The following is a 23,865-nucleotide window of genomic DNA, read 5'->3' as shown; positions in this document are numbered from 1 at the left end:
TTCGCCATATGTAAGTCATCTTTTATCTACTGTCTGCCACTTAAGGTTTTTCAGTTTCTCTCCAGACAAACAAGCCTGTCTTCATTCTTTCTGCCCTCTGTTATATAATTTCCTTATCCTCTTTCACTCCGGCCTTACACAGGTCCCTTACATTGGAACACAGAATTGAATAATTGGCTATAAAAGTCTTTCATATGCAGTCCCTTTCGTAAGCGAACTAATGTTTCCTAGCATGCTGCCTCTGATTTGTAGCCTGCCATTTGATTTATCAGCTAATCTGGTGGCTACATTTCAAACATCTACACATTGTTATTCCCAAATATATTTGTGACATGACTGACAACAATTACATCTCATTAACGCCACAACCGAAAGATACCACAGTTTTAAGAGAAGAGCACAGTTTGCCTTCTCCACGCTAAGAGCTACTTGATAGTCGTTGCACCAAGCAGATTATTATCAAGATCTAACTGGCTATTACTTCGGTATTTCGTACAGAAAACTGTATTATCTGTGAAAAATCTGAGATTGTAACTTTGGGTTCTTCCAAAGATCGTAGTGCGCGTTACTCATGTCTTAGATTAAGCTCTCATTCTAAACTTTGTGAACTTTGACCTTCGAGAGAAGAGTTAATTAAGACTGTGCATCCAGTGATGATCTAATATTCAAAGACACTTGTAAATATTCGGCACATTCCTGTGGCTATGGATTGTATAAAGTGAAGTAAATCATTTTATCATTCTTGTAATAAAGTGCACTAATATTCCCTACGTTGTAGTACCGATCAACCATCTCCCAGAGTAATCAGAGAACCCGCAGCTGTGACACGATGATTACAGTTTCGTCAGGTCATAACAATAAGAGGATTCGCTGCTCCTCAATGTTCAACAAGAAAAGTAGTGTGGTATTACATTTCCCCGGTCTGTCGGAAAACTGTTTGTACTGCTGTACAGTTGAAACCTCCTTAGATGTCCATTAGGAACATACGTTGATGGGAATATGGGAATATGGGAATACAAAATGCTACACCTTGACCGGACGCTACCATACCGATACTCTAGTATTTCTATGCCTCAGGGATACTTTTCTAAACCACCATTCATAAGTGGGCTTTTTATATCAGTATTTTTAGAACAGGAAAAAGTTATTACTACAGACGAGAAATGGTGCGAAGACATCATTGCTGTTGGGCGTGTTTAACGATACTGTGATTTTCCATATGGATATCACAATGCGCAAACTCAGAGGACGTGCGCGTTGGCTTACAGCTTATTATCATCCCCCAAACGGTCAGAAACATCGAATTATTGGCATGAGGAAGATAGGAGAGTGATATCGACACAACACAGAGACAATTGGTTGGAGTGTAATGACTGCCGAATACGTGGTGACGAGACAGGTACAGGACAATAGTGTTCCGTGAAGAGCACATGCCGGCCGCTGGTGGCCGAGCGGTTGTAGACGCTTCAGTCTGGAACCGCGCGACCGCTACGGTCGCAGGTTCGAATCCTGTCTCGGGCATGGATGTGTATGATGTCGTTAGGTTAGTTAGGTTTAAGTAGTTCTGAGTTCTAGGGGACTGCTGACCTGAGATGTTTAGTCCCATAGTGCTTAGAGCCATTTTTTTTTTTTTTTTTTTTTTTTTGGAGAGCTGATACAGGGCCTTCTAGAAGGACTACACCAGAAGGAGAGCGTAGGATTGTTCGACTGACTCTAACTAGTGGATGGATGAGAACAACTGAAATCCGGCCAGCAGTTACTGGCACAGTGTTAACATGAACCACTTGGAATAGATCACTGGAATCTGGATTCAGACCTCGAGTTACCAAGCGTCATTTCCTACTGATACCATACCACAGGCAACAGATGTGCATGATATGGAGCTAGACTTAACTGGGACACTGAGTGGCATTTTGTGGTGTTCAGCGATGACTCTCGCTTTTGTTTCATGCGTTTGTATCGACGTCAGCGGGTCTGGAGGCAAGCTGATGGAACCCATACCTTTCCAACAATTACAATCATAGTGCGATAAGCTACTAGATATGATAATAGGATTGATTTACTAATTGTTGAAGGGAAAACGAATGATCGTCAGTCTTTGTATGCAGTTGTCACACCCTCCATGACCAATGTACCAAATGACATTTTGCAGCAGGGAAATGCAAGAGCTCGCACTATAGACCACACCAGAAACGCCTTCAGGAATATAAGCATCATTGGCTGACGTGTTCTGTCCCCTAATTTTTAACCAGTAGAGCGGGTCTGAAATGTGATTGGAGACGTATGAAAGATGAGCACGAAAGAAGTTTAATTTTCAAGAATTCATACAAACGAGACAGCACGACTTGTTCGCTTAAAACCTCATCCTGTTGATAGAGTGTCTCTGTAACCTCATTTTACAAGTTAAAAGAAGTCGATATGTGCTCCTTGAGTCGCACGGCGAATGTCGAGACGATACTGACACTCTTCCCAAACCTCATGCAACACATCGGTGCACACGCATCATCATCAGGATCGCCGTGTCCAAATCATCGTCGTCGTACATGTGTGTTGATGACTTCCTGTCCAGAACAGTGGAAGTGCGGAGGTACGCCATCTTGATTAAAGATGAAGTTGTTGGAGTCTTTCTGCAATTGAGGCAGAAGCCACAATGACAACATGTCTAGGTAGTTAATGCCTGTGACAGTCTTTTGCAAGAAAAAGAAAGGACCGTAAATGTTTTTCGTTGTCATTTGCAAAGAACACGTTGACATTTTCTGAATCTCATTCATGTTCGATGGAGAAATGGAGGTATTCTGATCCCCAAAAAGAATCTTTGCTGATTAACTTTATTACTCGTATTAGTGTGTAACGATGCTGTGACGCTAAATATTAACTCCTTTGACGTGCCATTGTCATAGTCCGTCCTTGCCAACATTTCGGTGCAGAAGTAACATTGTCGAGCATAAGCTCCTGGAGTGAGAGCACGGACCACCTGAAGTGTATACGGTTTCACGCAAGCGTTTACGCGGAATTTTGAAAGTTGTTGTTCGTGGGATCTGAAGTTCCACTCTTGATTTTTTTGGGCTTCGGTGGAATGCTGCTCGAACGCCTCCACAGGTGCAGGCCTTCTCTTCAAACCTTACATAGAGTACGCGAAGGAACTTGCCCCCTTTCTTGCAGCGGTGTACCGTAGGTCTCTAGAAGAGCGTAGCGTTCCAAAGGATTGGAAAAGGGCACAGGTCATCCCCGTTTTCAAGAATGGATGTCGAACAGATGTGCAGAACTATAGACCTATATCTCTAACGTCGATCAGTTGTAGAGTATTGGAGCACGTATTGTGTTCGAGTATAATGACTTTTCTGGAGACTAGAAATCTACTCTGTAGGAATCAGCATGGGTTTCGAAAAAGACGGTCATGTGAAACCCAGCTCGCGCTATTCGTCCACGAGACTCTGAGGGCCATAGACACGGGTTCACAGGTAGATGCCGTGTTTCTTGACTTCCGCAAGGCGTTTGATACAGTTCCCCACAGTCGTTTAATGAACAAAGTAAGAGCATATGGACTATCAGACCAACTGTGTGATTGGATTGAGGAGTTCCTAGGTAACAGGACGCAGCATGTCATTCTCAATGGAGAGAAGTCTTCTGAAGTAAGAGTGATTTCAGGTGTGCCGCAGGGGAGTGTCATAGGACCGTTGCTATTCACAATATACGTAAATGACCTGGTGGTTGACATCGGAAGTTCACTGAGGCTTTTTGCAGATGATGCTGTGGTGTATCGAGAGGTTGTAACAATGGAAAATTATACTGAAATGCAGGAGGATCTGCAGCGAATTGACGCATGGTGCAGGGAATGGCAATTGAATCTCAATGTAGACAAGTGTAATGTGCTGCGAATACACAGAAAAATAGATCCTTTATCATTTAGCTACAAAATAGCAGGTCAGCAACTGGAAGCAGTTAATACCATAAATTAACTGGGAGTACGCATTAGGAGTGATTTAAAATGGAATGATCATATAATGTTGATCGTCCGTAAAGCAGATGCCAGACTGAGATTCATTGGAAGAATCCTAAGGAAATGCAATCCGAAAACAAAGGAAGTAGGTTACAGTACGCTTGTTCACCCACTGCTTGAATACTGCTCAGCAGTGTGGGATCCGTACCAGATAGGGTTGATACAAGACATAGAGAAGATCCAACGGAGAGCAGCGCGCTTCGTTACAGGATCATTTAGTAATCGCGAAAGCGTTACGGAGATGATAGATAAACTCCAGTGGAAGACTCTGCAGGAGAGACGCTCAGTAGCTCGGTACGGGCTTTTGGTGAAGTTTCGAGAACATACCTTCACCGAGGGGTCAAGCAGTATATTGCTCCCTCCTACGTATATCTCGCGAAGAGACCATGAGGATAAAATCAGAGAGATTAGAGCCCACACAGAGGCATACCGACAATCCTTCTTTCCACGAACAATACGAGAATGGAATAGAAGGGAGAACCGATAGAGGTACTGAAGGTACCCTCCGCCACACACCGTCAGGTGGCTTGCGGAGTATGGATGTAGATGTAGATGTAGATGTAGATGAAATAACATCGGGCCAAGGGGGTGCAATCGCAGTTTATCTCGAGTTAATGCGCTGTTTCTGTGGGTGTAGCAGTTATTAAAAATACTCATCTTCATTTTTGGTGAACTCCGATGATTAAGTAGCTGTAAAAGAATTGAGAGTATTTGCAGCACCTAATTGCTTCAACTTCCTGAGATCTACACAGAGCAGCTAACGATATAATATGCCAAGAGATATTTCGAGAAGTCAATTTGACACGAAGTTTGACTTTTACAATCACATTTTTATTGCTTCGACTGACACAGGTTCCATGCACAAAAACTGTTACAAAACTGACTCTCTCGTGGCTGATTCGCCCCTGCTTACGTATCGCTTCAATAAATAAATAAAAATAGATTATTACAAATAGATAATTTAAGGATCACAATATAATCTCATTGGCATTCACAAACTGATATCAGAATATTAAGCATAAATTCGTTCCTTCCATACTGCAACAATAATTTTGCTCTGTTATTTTTTTTTTAGTACCGAAATTTACAAAATATGTTTGTAGACAATGCGTTTTACAAATTACTTATATCATGAAAGTTATTGGTTGGAAAATATTCTTAACATGTACATAGGTTGTTTACATAAATACAAACAAAAAGCTAGTTTCACTTTTGGTGAAAAGGAATCTAGAATTACACAATGAGAGCCGGCCGCGGTGGTCTAGCGGTTCTAGGCGCTCAGTCCGGAGCCGCGCGACTGCTACGGTCGCAGGTTCGAATTCTGCCTCGGGCATGGATGAGTGTGATGTCCATAGGTTAGTTAGGTTTAAGTAGTTCTAAGTTCTAGGGGACTGATGACCATAGATGTTAAGTCCCATAGTGCTCAGAGCCATTTGAACCATTTTACACAATGAGAACTGTTTATGATTTTTGTTTAAGTATCGATCAGTAGCAGTCGAACCAGAGCACAGATGTTTCTGCATTCGATAAACCCTAAATGAAATTAACTGCGAAATGTGAAGCACTATAATACATTTAGTTTTAAAATGACCAAATAATGAAATAAGGACTTTCTAAAATTTATGAAAGCTTCTAAATGTGGCAGCCTGACGCCTAAGATCTACACTTCATGTCATACTTATCCTAACAATCACGTATTGGTACGTCTCAAACTGTTTGCACCAGGCATAAATGGAGACTCTGCATATTGGCTCCTCGTGAAAATGTGTGTAAAGTGCTCGTTGGGCAGCAGTCACTGATTCTGCTTTTGATAACTGAAGAACAGAGCGGCTTTTATGTTGTTGTCTGGTTGCCATTTTCTACACTAGCGCTCTGTGCCGACGGCAGCGTGCAACAAAAGAACTGCGCCCACATGAGGAAAAAAAATCCTTCTAGAGATACCCTATTAACATGTTAAGATTTGAAACAGAGTAAGTTGTACCGTCTCGTTTATTTGAACTTTTGGTCGTGTAAAGTTCTTTTGTTGTCACCCTATAGCTTCATACTAGCCTCCACTTAACAGTCTTCATGAGGCTAGCATCATCATGTGTTTGAGATATGGCAAGAAATTCTTCAAGATACTGGGGGGCTGTTTCCATCTACGCCCCTGAAGGCGTTGCATCACATACTGATGATGTCGGAGATTCCGCATGGAATGGAAGTTTAGTTAAGTAATTCCTGTTATATAACGAACATCCCCACAAAGTTTAATAAATATTGGATCGTTGGATCATAGTGTATCACTTTCGAATCTGTTGGTAAACTTTCGTTAAAAGGGGTCAAAGTGCTACAGAACCAAAAGCTTCGTAGACGTCTCTAAAAATCGAATTAGTCAAGTTCCCTCTACCCACGGTACGGAGAACATCGTGTGAGAAGACAGCGAGTTTGGTTTCTGCACGATGTGGAACAATTGCAGAAAAATCAAAAATAGCAATCGATCTAATTGTTAAGATCCATCCAGAACACTGGAGATTCTAACTGCACCATGTGAGTACATTTATCAGTCACCTGGACGCATAAAAATATAGCACTGATAATAACTGCACGAACAGCTCTGTCCACGACCGTTGAATAAGATCTAGACTGAACTTATGATTAACAGGAACGAAGAAATATAAAACTCAAAAATCATTACCTGCCGGAGAGAAACTGTACAATAAATAGCCCAAGGAAGTTATAGAGATTAATAAAACAAACTTATTCAAAAAGACAGTTAGCAATTCCTGTACAGTAATACATTCTATACAGTCAAGGATTATTTAGGCAACACAGAAATATGGGTTTGACAGGAAATGTAACACAAATAAACAATATCGGTAATGAAACATCTATGATTTGGCAGGAAATATAACTCAAATAGATAATGTCGATAATAAAATATCTATGATTTCACATAAAAAAAATTTATTTTTTATTTTCTGTAAATACTCACTCCCAAGTATGCAATGTATATACTACGACATTGTCCTCTTTCTGAGTTGAACATCTCATCCATTATAGAGGGATGCTGACTCAGGTTTTGAGGTTCGCAAATTTAAAGCTGGGATATACAAATATCGTCGCTTTGTCCTGACGTCGAATGATAGTGTGCCTCCGCCAGGCACCTAAATGTGATTTACAGAGTATCCATGCAGATGTAGATGTAATGTTATGAAACAGAATGTGTATGGTGTGTGTAGTATGTGTGTTGACTAAGAGTGACAAATCTATGAACAGTATAGCAGTAGCCTTTTACATTATTAAAGTATTATTGAACACCATGAATAAACCGACAGAGGTAGTATTGTTTTAAACGGACTGGCCTTGTTTTTGGGAGGCTGGAGACTCCAGTATTGATGCGGCCATGCTGATATAGGTCTTCCGTGTTACCTAAAAGTACTTGAGGCAAACGCCAAGATGAGGGCGTGGCCGATTACGTATCCCATCCTTGCCAAATGTACACTACTGGCCATTAAAATTGCTACACCAAGAATAAATTCAGATGATAAACGGGTATTCATTGCACTAATATATTATACTAGAACTAACATGTGATTAAATTTTCACGCAATTGGGCTGCATAGACCTGAGAAATCAGTACCCAGAACAACCACCTCTGGCCGTAATAACGGCCCTCATACGCCTGGGCATTGAGTCAAACAAAGCTTGGTTGGCGTGTACAGGTATAGCTGCCCATGCAGCTTCAACACGATACCACAGTTCATCAAGAGTGGCGTATTGAGACCAGCCAGTTGCTCGGCCACCATTGACCAGACGTTTTCAATTGGTGAGAGATCTGGAGAATGTGGTGGCCAGGGCAGCAGTCGAACATTTTCTGTATCCAGAAAGGCCCGTACAGGGCCTGCAACATGCGGTCGTGCATTATCCTGCTGATATGTAGGGTTTCACAGGGATCGAACCTGGATTCATCCGAAAAATGACTTTTTGCCATTCGAACACCCAGGTTCGTCGTTGAGTACACCACCGCAGGCGCTCCTGTCTGTGATGCACCGTCAAGGGTAACCACAGCCATGGTCTCCGAGCTGATAGTCCATGCTGCTGCAAACGTCGTCGAACTGTCCGTGCAGATGGTTGTTGTCTTGCAAACGTCCCCATCTGTTGACTCAGGGATCGAGACGTGGCTGCATGATCCGTTACAGCCATGCGGATAAGATGCCTGCCATCTCGACTGCTAGTGATACGAGGCCGTTGGGATCCAGCACGGCGTTCCGTATTACCCTCCTAAACCCACCGATTCCATATTCTGCTAACAGTCATTGGATCTCGACCAACACGAGCAGGAATGTCTTGATACTATAAACCGCAATCGCGATAGGTAACAATCCGACTTTTATCAAAGAAGGAAGCGTGATGTTACGCATTTCTCCTCCTTCCACGAGGCATCACAACAACGTTTCACCAGGCAACGCCGGTCAACTGATGTTTGTGTATGAGAAATCGGTTGGAAACTTTCCTCACGTCAGCACGTTGTAGGTGTCGCCACCGGCGCCAACCTTGTGTGAATGCTCTGAAAAGCTAATCATTTGCATATCACAGCATCTTCTTCCTGTCGGTTAAATTTTGCGTCTGCAGCACGTCATTTCCGTGGTGTAGCAATTTTAATGGCCAGTAGTATATATACCTGTGTATATGAATTAGGCTGTTCTTGTTGTTCTTAAATTTTAATACCAATAAATGTCCAGTATCCTGGTAGAAGTAATCTACGGATGAATGAAACCACTAATACTGCTACATGATCGACGTTTGCTGCACTCACTCTGCATAAGCGTGCGTCTGCAGCATCAGAAGTAACTGGGTTTTTGACACCCTGCCACGGACTTTATTTTCCGTGTTCGTATTTTTTACGATGAGCGATGCACCCACCGGAGTCGGCGCCGTTGCTCCCCCGAGCGGAGCACCAGCCTCCGGGCACTGCTGCCCGCCCACCAGTTGCTGCGGCCTCGCAATTACACGGCGCTCGCAGTCTCGTTACATCGTTACACGAGGCCAGCCCACTTAACGAGCCGCCTCGTTACACACCTCGCTTACACCGCCCGGCTTCTTCCCTAGCTATATTAAGTCGCTGGCGTAGTGATCGATGGTGAGCCAGCGTGAACGTCGCAGTTGGCTCTCGGGGAAGATTAGCACGACCCTATAAGCGAATACCAAATTACTGCCGTCTTTTTACCACCAGACTTTTTTTATTGGGTCATTAAGAGCGCCGAGGGACTTCTGCTCCCTACAGGGAGGGGCTGAGTGATCGCTACGGTGCCTCAGGTCCCAGCTGCAGCTACGCGTGTTAAGCTCCAGTTAAACTCGTCCATTTTAGGGGTCGCCATTTACGGTTCCTTAGATACGTCTGTGAGTAATAGGGGAGACTGCAGGAAGTTAAATGTACTGTCCTGCCCTTCCACAAAAGTGTAGATATTAACTTTAAGCAGAGCTAACCAAATATAATTAATGAATAAGCACATTTATCATATAAAAAACAAATACACGGAGGTGATGAATGTCATGGGATAGCGATATGCACATGTACCGATGCGGTAGGATCGCGAGGACTACGTATGAAAGGGCAGTGCATTGTCGAAACTGTAGTTTGCAATCAGGCGATTCATGAGGATAGGTTTGCGACGTGGTTATGTCAGCGCAAAGGAAATTAACAGAATGTTACCTACAATCCGTCTTGATTGCAAATTTTTTTATTCATATGACCGGTTTCGGCTCATCCAGAACCATCTTCAGATCTGTAACGATAATGATATTAATTTACTATTTCACGAAATCAAATCTTTTTCATCCTATCTAATCAACATCAAATGTACCAGAACGTACCTGATATTTCGATTACAGGAGTAACCCGTCCAAATCCAGCAACTTCCACGTGCTGCGTCACATAAAATTGGCTGGCAGAATGCACGTCATTTATATTAATTATAACACTATTACCGACAGGTGGCGTCTGGTACATTTGTTACATTCCATTTGCACATATTGTATTCAGTAGATTTTTTTGATTAACTTTTATCTCCAAAAATACTTAATTAAAATCTGTAGATGTCAAGGTAAAATCTGTACTTATCAAAATTAAGAAAACAGTAAAATTATCATTTTTATACGATCTAAAAAACATAGGGCGATTTTTATATCTATGGCGCTGGTGTAGACTTGTTTTCCACTACGGTCTGCTTCCGTGGTTCCATTTCGGTGTTGTGCCGCGGTCCGCTCAGTCGTCTGATGTCCATAGCCGCGGGAAAGAGGGCCGCACAGGAGGGCCCCGTCAAAGATGCTGGATTTGGACGGGTTACTCCCGTAACCGAAATATCAGGTACGTTCTGGTACATTTGATGTTGATTAGATAGGTTGAAAAAGATTTGCTTTCGTGAAATAGTAAATTAGTGTCATTATCGTTACATATCTGAAGATGGTTCTGGATGAACCGAAACCGGTCATATGAATAAAAAAATTTTGCAATCAAGACGGATTATAAGTAACATCGTACAATCACTGATTGCTGCTATCCCGTCAGACATTATGTCTGTTTTTGCAAAATTGCGAAATTAACAGACTTTGAATGCGGTATTGTAGTTGGAACAAGACGCATGGGACATTCCATTACGGAAATCGTTAGGGAATTCAATATTCCGAGATCCATAGTGTCAATAGTGTGCCGAGAATACCAAAAAGGGAAGTAGGAGTAATCCGCTGAATTACAGGCCTATATCACTAACGTCGCTTTGCAGTAGGGTTTTAAAACATATTCTGTATTCGAACATTATGAAGTGCCTCGAAGAAAACGATTTATTGACATATAGTCAGCACGGATTCAGAAAATATCGTTCTTGTGATACATAACTAGCTCATTATACTCATGAAGTAATAAGTGCTATCGACAGGAGATGTCAAATTGATTATATGTCTTTAGATATCCAGAAGGCTTTCGACGCCGTTCCTCACAAGCGTCTTCTAATCAAACTGCGTGCCCATCGCCTCAGTTGTGCGATTGGATTCGTGATTTCCTGTCAGAAAGGTCACAGTTCGTAGTAGTAGACGGATAGTCATCGAGTAAAACTGAAGTAATATCCGGCGTTCCCCAAGGAAGTGTTATAGGCCATCTGTTGTTCCAGATCTGTATTAACGACATAGGTGACAATCTGAGTAGCCGTCTTAGATTGTTCGCAGATGATGCTGTCATTTACCGTCTTGTAAAGTCATCAGATGATCAAAACGACTTGCAAAATGATTTAGGTAAGATATCTGTCTGGTGCGAAAAGTGGCAATTGACCCTGAATAAAGGAAAGTGTGAAGTTATTCACATGAGTACTAAAAGAAATCAGCTAAATTTCGATTACGCGATAAGTCACACAAATCTGAAGGCTGTAAATTCAACTAAATACTTAGGGATTACAATTACAAATAACCTAAATTGGAACGATCACATAGATATTATGAGTAGGGCAAAGCAAAGACTGCGATTCATTGGCAGAACACTTAGAAGATGCAACAGATCTAGCAAAGAGACTGCTTACACTACGCTTGCCCGCCCTATTCTGGAGTACTTCTGTGCGGTGTGGAATCCGCATCAGGTCGGACTGACGGATGACATCGAAAAAGTACAAAGAAGGGCAGCTCGTTTTGTATTATCACGAAATAGGGGAGATAGTGTCACAGACATGACACGTGAGTTGGAGTGGCAATCATTAAAACAAAGGCGTTTTTCGTTGCGACGAGATATTCTCATGAAATTTCAATCACCAGTTTTGTCCTCCGATTGCGAAAACATTATGTTGGCACCGACCTAAATAGGGAGAAATGATCATCACGATAAAATAAGAGAAATCAGGGCTCGCACAGAAAAATTTAAGTGTTCGTTTTTCCTGCGTGCCGTTCAAGAGTGGAACGGTAGACAAACAGCTTGAAGGTGGTTCATTGAACCCTCTGTCAGGCACTTTATTGTGAATAGCAGAGTAATCACGTAGATGTAGATGTAGATAGACAATTCGTGAAATAACTGCAGCAATTAATGTGGGACTTGTGAGGAACGTGTCCGCTAGGAGAACGCGGCGGAAAGTGGCGTTAACGGGCTATGGCAGCGAACGACCGACGCGAGTGCCTTTGCTAACAGCATCACATCGCCTGCAGCGGCTCTCCTGGGCCCGTGAACATAACTGTTGGACCTAGATGACTGGAAAACTGTGCCCTGGTCAGATGTGACCCGATTTCAGTTGTTGAGTGCCCACAGTAGGATTCGATTGTGGCGCAGGCCCCACGAATCCATGGACCCAGGTTATCAACAAGGCACAGTGCAAGCTGGTGGTGGCTAATGCTGTGGTCTGTGTTTACACGGAATGGACTGGGTCCTCTGGTCCAACTGAATCGATCATTGTCTGGCAATAGTTACGTTCGTCTATTTGAAGACCATGTTCTACATCTACATTTATACTCCGCAAGCCACCCAACGGTGTGTGGCGGAGGGTACTTTACGTGCCACTGCATTAACTCCCTTTCCTGTTCCAGTCGCGTATGGTTCGCGGGAAGAACGACTGCCGGAAAGCCTCCGTGGGCGCTCGAATCTCTCTAATTTTGCATTCGTGATCTCCTCGGGAGGTATAAGTAGGGGGAAGGAATGTATTCGATACCTCATCCAGAAACGCACCCTCTCGAAACCTGGACAGCTAGCTACACCGCGATGCAGAGCGCCTCTCTTGCAGAGTCTGCCACTTGAGTTTGCTAAACATCTCCGTAACGCTATCACGCTTACCAAATAACCCTGTGACGAAACGCGCCGCTCTTCTTTGGATCTGCTCTATCTCCTCTGTTAACCCGACCTGGTACGGATCCCACACTGATGAGCAAAACTCAAGTATAGGTCGAACGAGTGTTTTGTAAGCCACCTCCTTTGTTGATGGACTACATTTTCTAAGGACTCTCCCAATGAATCTCAACCTGGCACTCGCCTTATCAACAATTAATTTTATATGATCATTCCACTTCAAATCGTCCCGTACGCATTCTCCGAGATATTTTACAGAAGTAACTGCTACCAGTGTTTGTTCCGCTATCATATTGAAACGTCCCCTTAGAACAATTTATACACGACTGTGCTTAACCTGACACACAATAATTTTAGCGCAACGCAATCTGACTATCAAAAATCCCTGCAAAAGAATGGCCCTGAGTAACATTACACTATACCTTTCACAAATAACTTACCTCACAAAAATCTTCATTACTGGAACTACTGCAATACAGCGAGCGCCACTACTGCCAGCTAAATAAAAGATTCAAACTACAGAAGGCACTAACTACTGATAGGGACAGTTAGCAAATGAAAGATATTAATAGAGAACAAACAATGTATTTACCTTAATATTCATAATTGACATCCAGTATTACAAAACTCCGCCATCTCTCTCCCCACATCCACCACTGCTGGCGGCTCACCTCCAAGTGCCCAACGCTACGCGCTGTTCACATCCAGCTGTAGCAGTTCATGACAACAATGGCAGACAACAATGCAAACTAGCCACATACTGCACACAGCACAGCCAGTGATTTTCATATAGAGCGCTACGTGGCATTACCCATATAAAAATCTAAACAGCCTACTTACAATATAATCCTACAATAAAGGATCCTTCTTTCTATGTATTCGCAATACATTTGTCTATGTTAAGGGTCAGTTGCCACTCCCTGCCTATCCGATGCAGATCTTCCTGCGTTTCGCTGCAATTTTCTGATGCTGCAACTTCTCTGTATACTACAGCACCAGCCGCGAAAAGCCGCATGGAACTTCCGACACTATCTAATAGGTCATTTATATACATTGTGAAACGCAATGGTCCCATAACACTCCCCTGTGGGGAGTCTGTAGACGTCTCTCCATTGAGAACAACATGCTGGTCTGATATTCTGTAGGCTTTTACTTTGTTTATCAGGCGATAGCGCGGAACCGTTTCGAACGCCTTCCGGAAGTTAAGGAAAGTGGCATCTACCAGCGATTCATGGACTTCACGTTGTCAAGCACGTCACTGGGCCACAATTGTTCGTCACTGGATTGAAGAACATTCCGGATAGTTCAACCTAATGGTCTGGCCAGCCAGATCGTCCGACATGACTCTCATCAAACATTTATGGGACACAATCGAGAGGTCAGTTCGTGCACAAAATCCTACACCGGCAATACTTTAGCAGTTATGGCCGCCTATGGAGGCAGCATGGCTCAGTAATTCTTCACGGGACTTCCAGCGATTGGTTGTTGGTTGTTTGGTGGGAAGAGAACAAACAGCGAGGTCATCGGTCTCATCGGACTAGGGAAGGATGGGGAAGGAAGTCGGCCGTGCCCTTGCAAAGGAACCATCCCAGCATTTGCGTGGAGCAATTTAGGGAAATCACGGAAAACCTAAATCAGGATGGCCGGACGCGGGATTGAACCGTCGTCCTCCCGAATGCGAGTTCAGTGTGCTACCACTGCGCCACCTCGCTCAGTGACTTCCAGCGACTTGTTGAGTCAATGCTAAGTCGAGCTGCTGCATTACACCGAGCGAAAGGAGGTCCGAGACGATATCAGGAGGAATACCATGACTTTTTCCACCTAAATGTGTTATATTGGGCAAATAACTCCCCTCTGCGCGTACGGAGTCGTCGTCTTGGCTGCTGTGGATGCCAGATCCAGTTAAGAGTATCCAGTTGTATAGAACCTTGACCATTCTGGATATGATGGGCAAGTCTTTCCGTAATCTATCAAAGTGCTTTGTGATGGGACCCTACTGGATTCGCTAAAGGGCCAGGCTTTTCTCCAACACCTGTGGAAAATAAAAGCATGACAAGTCTTAGCAGGAAGCACCAATTAATGCAGCTGTTAACTCGAGCATGAAACGACCAGTGGAAATGATTGCGTTCTGATTCATCGATTTTCTGAAAAGTCTGAATGGAATAACAATTTCAGGAGATGCTTGCAGCTTGTGAAATTGAGCAGGGTATAGGCAGCAAGTTAACATTTCTGACGTCGGGAGTCAGTCGTCCTTTGTGATCAACAAAGTTACTTTTCCAAGACGGGAACCCTACAAGAATTCTGAAATGTGTTTCCCAATCGTGGACTGTGAATTATGCCTGGCAGCCCGCCCGGTTAGCCGTGCGATTAACGCACGGCTTTCGGGGCGAGAAGGAGCGCCTGGTCCCCGGCACGAATCCGCCCGGCGGATTTGTGTCGAGGTCCGGTGAACCGGCCAGTCTGTGGATGGTTTTTAGGCGGTTTTCCATCTGCCTCGGCGAATGCGGGCTGGTTCCCCTTATTCCGCCTCAGTTACACTATGTCGGCGATTGCTGCGAAAACAAGTTCTCCACATACACATACACCGCCATTACTCTACCACTCAAACATAGGGGTTACACTCGTCTGGTGTGAGACGTACCCTGGGTGGTCCACCGGGGGCCGAACCGCACAATAACCCTGGGTTTGGTGTGGGGCGGCGGAGGGGTGAAGTGGACTGCGGTAGTCATCGTGGGGTTGTGGACCACTGCAGCTGCGATGGGGACGGAGCCTCTCCGTAGTTTCTAGGTCCCCGGTTAATATACAGTACGATACAATACAATGCCGGGTTATTTTCCAGTTTTCCATTGGACTGCTGCAATTCAGTGAAAGTGCATGTGCTCGGTACAAAGAGGCCATTAACTAGCTGAAGATGATGTTTAATAAAAGAGACAGACGCGGCTGGGTCTAATTGGAGGCAATTAATTACATTTGTTTCCGTTGAAACGTGACTTGTGTATTTACGCCTTTTGGCCTATTAACTTTGAGCCATTGCCCTGTTTTGTCTGGAGATTGTCGACGGCAGTTGCTCAGAACCAGGTGAAGTAGTTGTACTGACTGTTAAGAGTTGTCCGTTTTCTATGCAGTGGTTGAATCTCGATTTCATTCTGAATGCAGTTAAACATTGTTTTCTGAGCACCGACAAGTTTTAACACAGTGTCGTAGATCAGCATGAGGCTGGCCTACTTCGTAAGTACATCACTGTAAGAAATTGAGCCGGGTCTATCAGTGCACGTTTCCTATTTAATCTGCGTAAATATATGCCGTGTTATTTGTTATTTGCGCCCGGAACGAGGCCGATTTGTGTATTAAATGCATACAGTGGTCACAAAATACCTTAGATTAGATCAATAGTAGAATTAATAAATACGTGTTCAATGATAGAGAGCTTTGACCAACCAGTAGATGATGCTTAAGTCTTTCCGTAATTTATCTAAGTGCTTTATGGTCGGAACCTCCGCGATTCGCTTAAGGGTCACATATCACTAAAGAGACATACTGTGTAAATGTCAGGGGCAGCGACTATATGCTGATGGCTACATGCCAACTTAAATAGAATAAAAAAATACTGTTAATTGTTTTGGTACTCTCAGAGCATGAAGGTGCATTCATTCGATATCTGTTCCTCTATAACACGTCTCCTATTCCGTCTTGCACGTGAAAGTTTTCTTGCATAGAAATGTCCTTCTACAAAGCTACTTGTCCAATTTTCCCCGTCATTTCTCGAAGACTGATGCATTGCATCGGTTATGTCGTTGCACATCAGAATGTCTCAACGACAGATATGTCTCTATTTAATAAGATGTCTACTTTCGAAATGTAAGAAAACATTAGAATTGAACCATTCCACAAGCACGAATATTTCTTTCATTCGCGTTTTCCTTAGCAAAGTCTGTTCAAATTCACTCATAAACAAATCTGTGACTTAAACTAGCTTCGAGCTCCTACAATTCTGATATTAATTAGCCTTTATTAATCACGTATTCAAGAACAGTTTAAAATGGTTAACTTGTGAACCTTCTGTAGATCGTCTGCGTGTGTGTGTGTGTTACGTATGTGTGATTCTGGCTTCAGTTTCAAACCGCACTACAGTTTTGCAGTTACAAAATTTGTCTGCGATAAAATATCGTGTGAGATGAAAGAAAAAAGGCTTGACTGGAATTTTCCATCTTCTCCATCACATCCCCATCCGGCCACACTAAGTGAAGCTTTCCGTTGTTTCCTTACATTACTTCCTGCGAATATTAAATTAGCACTTGTATATCGATTGTACATTATATTCTAATCTTTCCACTTCCTTCAAGAGAAACGAAACCAGTCTGAAGAATAATATAGTGGCAAATTTTCTTTACAATTTATGAACGCTCTAAGTATTTATACAGATTAAACATTAAAGTTATTTGCCATACAGCGTTCGAAATCTCTTCCTTGTTTGAAGAAGGATGGTGAGGAGCGGGGAGTTATTGTTCTTCGAATCCATACGAGTAAGCTTAACAGAATGCCTTTCGTTTCAGCTAGTGCATTTTCTTCTCTTCCACTCTTCGCAGGGATCAGCAATATTGATGACCGTGAAGGACCAGGCTCTTGAATATAGAAGGATACGTTGCTAACGTAATCCACGGTAGCACCAGTTAGTTGAAAGCTACGGGCCAATTCGAGAATCAGTCATGTCACAGCAATTGTTTGGAGTAGTAACTAATGTTAATGCATTTCTTCTGTTCCAGAAATACGTCAGCGAAGCGAGCATCGTCCGAGAGTGCGCTGACAAGTGCGTCGAAAAAGGTAAGCACCAGAAATGGAAGAGTTTTAAATTCCACCACTCGTGAATTATTACGTCTACAGCACTACCTGTAGCCAAGAAAATCTAAAACCGTTACATGCCACTTTCGTGAAAATAGGTTTCTCGGGACCAGAATTCATGCATGAAAGCCACTGTTGCCAAATATTTTGCAAGAAAATACATTTTCTGAAAGCATTTAATGTGGAAATGCACTATAACGTTTCATTAGCTTAATGCATACGCGTCTTCTTTAATGAGATGCAGACCAAAAACCCCTATGGCATAATTCCCTTTGAAACACATTTTCAGCATAACCTTGCTCTTTCCGAAGTTATTTCGTTTATTAAATCCTTAAAATAGTGACAATGAATAAATCAGTACCCAAATAAATAACTCTGAGAAAATGGCGTTAAAAGTCTAAATATATTTCTTTCCAACCTCAACGTATATTCGTTTTATTTCTGAAAGATTAGATTTTAGATAGCCTCCTCACAAATACTTATTTTTGGTGTTTTTGTTGTTGTCTTCAGTCCTGAGACTGGTTTGATGCAGCTCTCCATGCTACTCTATCCTGTGCAAGCTTCTTCATCTCCCAACACGTCCTGCAACCTACATCCTTCTAAATCTGCTTAGTGTATTCATCTCTTGGTCTCCCTCTACGATTTTTACCCTCCACGCTGCCCTCCAATGCTAAATTGCTGATCCATTGATGCCTCAGAACATGTCGTACCAACCAATCCCTTCTTCTGCTCAAGTTGTGCCTCAAACTTCTCTTCTCCCCAATTCTATTCAATACCTCCTCATTAGTGATGTGATCTACCCACCTAATCTTCAGCATTCTTCTATAGCACCACATTTCGAAAGCTTCTATTCTCTTCTTATCCAAACTATTTATCGTCCGTGTTCACTTCCATACATGGCTACACCCCATACAAATACTTTCAGAAACGACTTCCTGACACTTAAATCTATACTCGATGTTAACAAATTTCTCTTCTTCAGAAACGCTTTCCTTGCCATTGCCAGTCTACATTTTATATCCTCTCTACTTCGACCATCATCAGTTATTTTGCTCCCCAAATAGCAAAACTCCTTTACTACTTTAAGTATCTCATTTCCCAATCTAATTCCCTCAGCATCACCCGACTTAATTCGACTACATTCCATTATCCTCGTTTTGCTTTTGTTGATCATCTTATGTCCTCCTTTCAAGACACTGTCCATTCCGTTCAACTGCTCTTCCAAGTCCTTTACTGTCTCTGACAGAATTACAATGTCATCGGCGAACCTCAATGTTTTTATTTCTTCTCCATGGACTTTAATACCTACTCCAAATTTTTCTTTTGTTTCCTTTACTGCTTGCTCAATATACAGATTGAATAACATCGGGGAGAGGCTACAACCCTGTCTCACTCCCTTCCCAACCGCTGGTTCCCTTTCATGCCCCTCGACTCTTATAACTGCCATCTGGTTTCTGTACAAATTGTACATTGCCTTTCGCTTCCTGTATTTTACCCCTGCCACCTTTAGAATTTGAAAGAGAGTATTCCAGTCAACATTATCAAAAGCTTTCTCTAAGTCTACAAATGCTAGAAATGTAGGTTTGCATTTCCATAATCTATTTTCTAAGATAAGTCGTAGGGTCAGTATTCCCTCACGTGTTCCAACATTTCTGCGGAATCCAAACTGATCTTCGCCGAGGTCGGCTTCTACCAGTTTTTCCATTCGTCTGTAAAGAATTCGCGTTAGTATTTTGCAGCTGTGACTTATTAAACTGATAGTTCGGTAATTTTCACATCTGTCAACGCCTGTTTTCTTTGGGATTGGAATTATAATATTCTTCTTGAAGTCTGAGGGTATTTCGCCTGTTTCATACATCTTGCTCACCAGATGGTAGAGTTTTGTCAAGACTGGCTCTCCAAAGGCCGTCAGTAGTTCCAATGGAGTGTTGTCTACTCCCGGGGCCTTGTTTCGACTCAGGTCTTTCAGTGCTCTGTCAAACTCTTCACGCAGTATGTATCTCCCATTTCATCTTCATCTACACCCTCTTCCATTTCCATAATATTGTCCTCAAGTACATAGCCCTTGTATAGACCCTCTATATACTCCTTCCACCTTTCTGCTTTCCCTTCTTTGCTTAGAACTGGGTTTCCATCTGAGCTCTTGATATTCATACAAGTGGTTCTCTTTTTTCCAAAGGTCTCTTTAACTTTCCTGTAGGCAGTATCTATCTTACCCCTAGTGAGATTAGCCTCTACATACTTACATTTGTCCTCTAGCCATCCCTGCTTAGCCATTTTGCACTTCCTGTCGATCTCATTTTTGAGATGTTTGTATTCCTTTTTGCCTGCTTTATTTACTTTGTTTTTATTTTTTCTCCTTTGATCAATTAAATTCAATATTTCTTCTGTTACCCAAGGATTTCTACTAGCCCTCGTCTTTTTACCTACTTGATCCTCTGCTGCCTTCACTACTTCATCCCTCAGAGCTACCCATTCTTCTTCTACTGTATTTCTTTCCCCCATTTCTGTCAATTGTTCCCTTATGCTCTCCCTGAAACTCTGTACAACCCCTGGTTCTTTCAGTTTATCCAGGTCCCATATCCTTAAATTGCTACCTTTTTGCAGTTTCTTCAGTTTTAATCTGCAGTTCATAACCAATAGATTGTAGTCAGAGTCCACATCTCCCGCTGGAAATGTCTTACAATTTAAAAACTAGTTCCTAAATCTCTGTCTTACCATTATATAATCTATTTGAAATCTTCTAGTATCTCCAGAATTCTTCCATGTACACAACCTTCTATCATGATTCTTGAACCAAGTGTTAGCTATGATTAAGTTATGCTCTGTGCAAAATTCGACCAGACGGCTTCCTCTTTCATTTCTCTCCCCCAATCCATATTCACCCACTATGTTTCCCTCTCTCCCTTTTCCTACTCTCGAATTCCAATCACCCATGACTATTAAATTTTCGTCTCCCTTCACTACCTAAATAATTTCTTTTATCTCATCATACATTTCATCAATTTCTTCATCATCTGCAGAGCTAGTTGGCATATAAACTTGTACTACTGTAGTAGGCATGGGCTTCGTGTCTATCTTGGCCACAATAATGCGTTCACTATGCTGTTGGTAGTAGCTTACCCGCATTCCTATTTTTTTATTCATTATTAAACCTACTCCTGCATTACCCCTCTTTGATTTTGTATTTATAACCCTGTATTCACCTGACCAAAAGTCTTGTTCCTCCTGCCACCGAACTTCACTAATTCCCACTATATCTAACTTCAACCTATCCATTTCCCTTTTTAAATTTTCTAACCTACACATAACGTGTATCCACAGGACATGTGGCCTGTAATTGATGAAGTGTCATGATCATCTCTCCATTGACAAAATATTCCGGAATAGTCCCCCATTCGGATCTCCGGGAGGGGAGTGCCAAGGGGGAGGTTACCATGAGAAAAAGATTGAATAATCTACGAAAGGATAACGTTCTACGAGTCGGGGCGTGGAATGTCAGAAGCTTGAACGTGGTAGGGAAACTAGAGAATCTGAAAAGGGAAATGCAAAAGCTCAATCTAGATATAGTAGGGGTCAGTGAAGTGAAGTGGAAGGAAGACAAGGATTTCTGGTCAGATTAGTTTCGGGTAATATCAACAGCAGCAGAGAATGGTATAACAGGTGTAGGATTCGTTATGAATAGGAAGGTAGGGCAGAGGGTGTGTTACTGTGAACAGTTCAGTGACCGGGTTGTTCTAATTAGAATCGACAGCAGACCAACACCGACAACGATAGTTCAGGTATACATGCCGACGTCGCAAGCTGAAGATGAACAGATAGAGAAAGTGTAGGAGGATATTGAAAGGGTAATGCAGTATGTAAAGGGGGACGAAAATCTAATAGTCATGGGCGACTGGAATGCAGTTGTAGGGGAAGGAGTAGAAGAAAAGGTTACAGGAGAATATGGGCTTGGGACAAGGAAGGAAAGAGGAGAAAGACTAATTGAGTTCTGTAACAAGTTTCAGCTAGTAATAGCGAATACCCTGTTCAAGAATCACAAGAGGAGGACGTATACTTGGAAAAGGCCGGGAGATACGAGAAGATTTCAATTAGATTACATCATGGTCAGACAGAGATTCCGAAATCAGATACTGGATTGTAAGGCGTACCCAGGAGCAGATATAGACTCAGATCACAATATAGTAGTGATGAAGAGTAGGCTGAAGTTCAAGACATTAGTCAGGAAGAATCAATACGCAAAGAAGTGGGATACGGAAGTACTAAGAAATGACGAGTTACGTTTGAAGTTCGCTAACGCTATAGATACAGCAATAAGAAATAGCGCAGTAGGCAGTACAGTTGAAGAGGAATGGACATCTCTAAAAAGGACCCATCACAGAAGTTGGGAAGGAAAACATAGGTAAAAAGAAGGTAGCTGCGAAGAAACCATGGGTAACAGAAGAAATACTTCAGTTGATTGATGAAAGGAGGAAGTACAAACATGTTCCGGGAAAATCAGGAATATAGAAATACAAGTCGCTGGGGAATGAAATAAATAGGAAGTGCAGGGAAGCTAAGACGAAATGGCTGTAGGAAAAATGTGAAGACATCGAAAAAGATATGATTGTCGGAAGGACAGACTCAGCATACAGGAAAGTCAAAACAACCTTTGGTGACATTAAAAGCAACGGTGGTAACATTAAGAGTGCAACGGGAATTCCACTGTTAAATGCAGAGGAGAGAGCAGATAGGTGGAAAGAACACATTGAAAGCCTCTATGAGGGTGAAGATTTGTCTGATGTGATAGAAGAAGAAACAGGAGTCGATTTAGAAGAGATAGGGGATCCAGTATTAGAATCGGAATTTAAAAGAGCTTTGGAGGACTTACGGTCAAATAAGGCAGAAGGGATAGATAACATTCCATCAGAATTTCTAAAATCATTGGGGGAAGTGGCAACAAAACGACTATTCACGTTGGTGTGTAGAATATATGAGTCTGGCGATATACCATCTGACTTTCGGAAAAGCATCACACACACAATTCCGAAGACGGCAAGAGCTGACAAGTGCGACAATTATTGCACAATCAGCTTAACAGCTCATGCATCGAAGCTGCTTACAAGAATAATATACAGAAGAATGGAAAAGAAAATTGAGAATGCGCTAGGTGACGATCAGTTTGGCTTTAGGAAAAGTAAAGGGACGAGAGAGGCAATTCTGACGTTACGGCTAATAATGGAAGCAAGGTTAAAGAAAAATCAAGACACTTTCATAGGATTTGTCGACCTGGAAAAAGCGTTCGACAATATAAAATGGTGCAAGCTGTTCGAGATTCTGAAAAAAGTAGGGGTAAGCTATAGGGAGAGACGGGTCATATACAATATGTACAACAACCAAGAGGGAATAATAAGAGTGGACGATCAAGAACGAAGTGCTCGTATTAAGAAGGGTGTAAGACAAGGCTGTAGCCTTTCGCCCCTACTCTTCAATCTGTACATCGAGGAAGCAATGATGGAAATAAAAGAAAGGTTCAGGAGTGGAATTAAAATACAAGGTGAAAGGATATCAATGATACGATTCGCTGATGACATTGCTATCCTGAGTGAAAGTGAAGAAGAATTAAATGATCTGCTGAACGGAATGAACAGTCTAATGAGTACACAGTATGGTTTGAGAGTAAATCGGAGAAAGACGAAGGTAATGAGAAGTAGAAGAAATGAGAACAGCGAGAAACTTAACATCAGGATTGATGGTCACGAAGTCAATGAAGTTAAGGAATTCTGCTACCTAGGCAGTAAAATAACCAATGACGGACGGAGCAAAGAGGACATCAAAAGCAGACTCGCTATGGCAAAAAAGGCATTTCTGGCCAAGAGAAGTCTACTAATATCAAATACCGGCCTTAATTTGAGGAAGAAATTTCTGAGGATGTACGTCTGGAGTACAGCATTATATGGTAGTGAAACATGGACTGTGGGAAATCCGGAACAGAAGAGAATCGAAGCATTTGAGATGTGGTGCTATAGACGAATGTTGAAAATTAGGTGGACTTATAAGGTAAGGAATGAGGAGGTTCTACGCAGAATCGGAGAGGAAAGGAATATGTGGAAAACACTGATAAGGAGAAGGGACAGGATGATAGGACATCTGCTAAGACATGAGGGAATGACTTCCATGGTACTAGAGGGAGCTGTAGAGGGCAAAAACTGTAGAGGAAGACAGAGATTGGAATACGTCAAGCAAATAATTGAGG

At 42.4% G+C, this 23,865-nt stretch overlaps 1 protein-coding gene across 1 annotated transcript in view; it reads left to right on the top strand.

Moving 5' to 3' along the window:
• Window positions 1-23,865, top strand: part of LOC126176125 (uncharacterized) — a 272,990-nt gene that overhangs the window by 190,015 nt on the left and 59,110 nt on the right. The window contains exon 3 of the mRNA XM_049923263.1: window positions 17,555-17,612. Coding sequence (XP_049779220.1) covers window positions 17,555-17,612 — 58 coding nt within the window. The remainder of the gene's footprint in view (window positions 1-17,554; window positions 17,613-23,865) is intronic.

Source organism: Schistocerca cancellata, chromosome 3 (assembly GCF_023864275.1).
Source record: "Schistocerca cancellata isolate TAMUIC-IGC-003103 chromosome 3, iqSchCanc2.1, whole genome shotgun sequence".
NCBI classification, from domain to species: Eukaryota; Metazoa; Arthropoda; class Insecta; order Orthoptera; family Acrididae; genus Schistocerca; species Schistocerca cancellata.
The sequence above is the reverse complement of the archived record's forward strand: the minus strand, read 5'-3'. Positions and strand labels throughout refer to the sequence as shown.